The sequence below is a fragment of the Impatiens glandulifera genome, chromosome 8 (assembly GCF_907164915.1).
Source record: "Impatiens glandulifera chromosome 8, dImpGla2.1, whole genome shotgun sequence".
In the NCBI taxonomy this organism is placed as follows: Eukaryota; Viridiplantae; Streptophyta; class Magnoliopsida; order Ericales; family Balsaminaceae; genus Impatiens; species Impatiens glandulifera.
The window spans coordinates 38,787,850-38,790,747 of NC_061869.1; the positions used below are offsets into that span (position 1 = coordinate 38,787,850).

Genomic DNA, 2,898 nt, shown 5'->3' on the forward strand with positions numbered 1-2,898 from the left:
TAAGTAATTTGATGATTGAGAATATATATATATATAAATAATGTGATTGAGATTTATTTATTGAAAAATCAAATAACTATCAATTAGCTTTTTATCCAAATAACTCATTCAATACTTTAAAACTATTTTTTTTAAATAAACAGATTTCAGGTGACATAAATTTAATTCAAATTACCGTTATGTTTGTCAATCATTTATTTAATCATTACTTTCAAAAACATAAAGTAAAATAACAAAATACTTTTATTTATCTTTAAAATATAAAATATAAAATTATAAATATTCTACTCATTTTTATTAATAATTTCTTATGAGAAAAGAATGCAAGATATATCGTATAACCATTGAAAAAGAATACATTTAGTAAGTAAATCTTTTTTCAAAATCTTTCTCATAACTCATCAGAGGTGTCTAGAATTGATTAGATGAAACATATTTAATAACGTTTTAAGAATATTGAATTTCTATCTTCAAAATTCAAACTTTCTATAATACTCACAAATCTATACCTTCTCAATTTCGTTTTCAATACCCATTTGTCTACTAACAAATATTTTGTAGGAACGTACTATAAACAAGAAATATGTTTCATAACATTTGTATGACAAATACTTTGTAAGAACATACTATAAACAATAAATATGTTTCATAATATTTGTATGATTGTATCTTAGTTACCTTGATTAAAAATATTCAGACCTAAATATAATTGAAGATTAACTAAATAAAATATTAAAAAGAAAAAAATATTAGAGCCAGGTTTCGATCTGGACATGTGGGTTATGGACCCACAAAACTTCTGTTGCGCCACTCTGATTTTAATAATATAATTTTAATAATATAATTGTAAACAATACATTTTATTCATGTTTCATAACCTTATTAGAGGTTGCTAATATAGTTTAGATTAACCAAATATTGAACAATATTAAATTTCTTAATTCAAAATCCAAGCTTTCTTTAATGTATAAGGAATTATTTGTTTTGAAATAGAAGCGTTGTCGTTCATCCTTGCAAAAATTCTACATCATACTTGAGCTTTTCCTTCGCACAATCCTGAAGTTTCGACAATTTCTTGAGACAATTTCCTTCAAGTAACCCCTCCTATTATTTCGATGATAATCAATCCAAACACATAACTATCTAATAGCCTCCTTCTTCTCCTCCCCAATCATAGAAATCTCTTCTTCCTTCTCATTCACAACCTTCTCCATTTCCTTCACCTTCTTCCTTAATTCCATTATCTCTTCTTCATGTTCCTTCTCCTCCATTCCTTTCTTCCTAGCCCATTCCTTCGCAAACACAGTCCAACAAGAAAATGTCGAAACCCTCTTCATAATATCATCACTGAATTCCTCGAACTTAACTCCCACCTCGTTGAGTTCCTTCATCATGTCCTCAATAATTATCATGTCAGTCTTATCTTTTGAGTACTTGTCTCTTGTTTTCATGTAGGCTTCCTTGTTCTCGATATGAAGTTGTTCAGCCACCTTTATTCTTCTACTCATCATTCGGATTTGATCTTCTAAATTCTTCCGTAACTCTCCAGTTGTCTCGTTGATCCTCATCTCCGCTAGTTGTTTTACTTCCTTGTTCTCGTCGCTTAACTTTTTTATTATGTTGTTTTGATGACTCACAGTTTTCTTATTCTCTTCCTCCATTTTGTATATTGTATTGTGTACACGATTATTCTCTGTTCTTAATGCATCCAGTTCTAGTATCATACTCTCGTTGGTGTTGGTATTGGTGTTGGTGTTGGTGTTCGAGTTGGATTGGATGTTTGGGTTGTTTACTAGGCATGAAGCTTCAATGTTGTTTGAAGTAATTTTGTTCCTCTTGAGTTGAAGGTAGTTGGAATGTACCATTAAGGCTTCAATTTCGGATCTTGAATTGCTCTCTGTCTCTTCAATCTTCTTTATAAGAACTGAAACATTTCCTTGCTCATTGTTCTTCATTTTCTTTAAATGATTCTTTTCAAAAACAAAATGCAGCATATAGGGTAGTGTTTAGTTTGGATTCTTCACCTGATTTCTTGTAATCTGATTTATGAGCTTTTAAAAAGGTATGTTACTTTTTTTTTCTGCAACAAGGAGATATAAAAATCAGAACAAGAAAAGACATGTATATAACAAAATATTAAAGAATTCAACTCAAATAAGCATATGAATTCAAACATAAAGATACCCTATTAAATTGATCCATCCCATAAAAATCGGTTTAATCGAAAACCTATATTTCCCAACTTGAAAAAGAGACAAACTATTAGCATTTCTTCAACATTTAAACATGTAACAACAATGATTAATCTCTATTTCTTTCATATCCACAATAGAGATTAGTTTTCAATACTTTCAAAATTGATATTTAAATTATTCTCAGAACGGTCTCTTTTCATACATTTGATTCTTCGTTCAAGTAATGAAAATAGCTTAAAAAGTAGAAAACTCATGTGTACCTGCGAATTGCAAACTGAAAACTTTATATATCCGATGAGAGAGAGAGGAGAGGAGAGGAAAATCTGAAATATGATATGTAAGTAAGCAAATAACTAACTCTATATATACATATATTTTTTACTTATTATTATTTTTATTTTTTTAATTACTTATTTATATGGAGAAAAACAGTAAGAATTCAAGTTGTCATATCATATCATGTATTTTATTATGTTAATCAACCGTTAAAGATTTTTGTTTTAATTTTATTCAAATAAATAAACTTAATATTTAAGTTATTAACTAAAATATATTTTTCATAAACTTTTAATTACATTTTAAAATTAAATTAAATTAAAATTATTTTACTTAAATTATTAAAATTGAATTATTATAGTCATCTTTCTTATATTTTAAAATAAGATTAATATATTTAAATTATTATATTAAAATAAATCAAACC

General features: G+C 27.1%; 1 protein-coding gene across 1 annotated transcript; it reads right to left on the bottom strand.

Annotated features, from left to right (window-relative positions):
- Nucleotides 1–1,139: 1,139 nt before the first annotated feature.
- Nucleotides 1,140–1,955, bottom strand: LOC124913308 (putative uncharacterized protein DDB_G0280071). The gene has a single exon (XM_047453902.1). The coding sequence runs from the start codon at nt 1,953–1,955 to the stop codon at nt 1,140–1,142; it is 816 nt and encodes a 271-aa protein (XP_047309858.1).
- Nucleotides 1,956–2,898: the final 943 nt, after the last annotated feature.

Excerpts from the sequence above, each read along its gene's own strand:
- LOC124913308 (XM_047453902.1), bottom strand. The coding sequence starts at position 1,955 with ATGAAGAACAATGAGCAAGGAAATGTTTCAGTTCTTATAAAGAAGATT.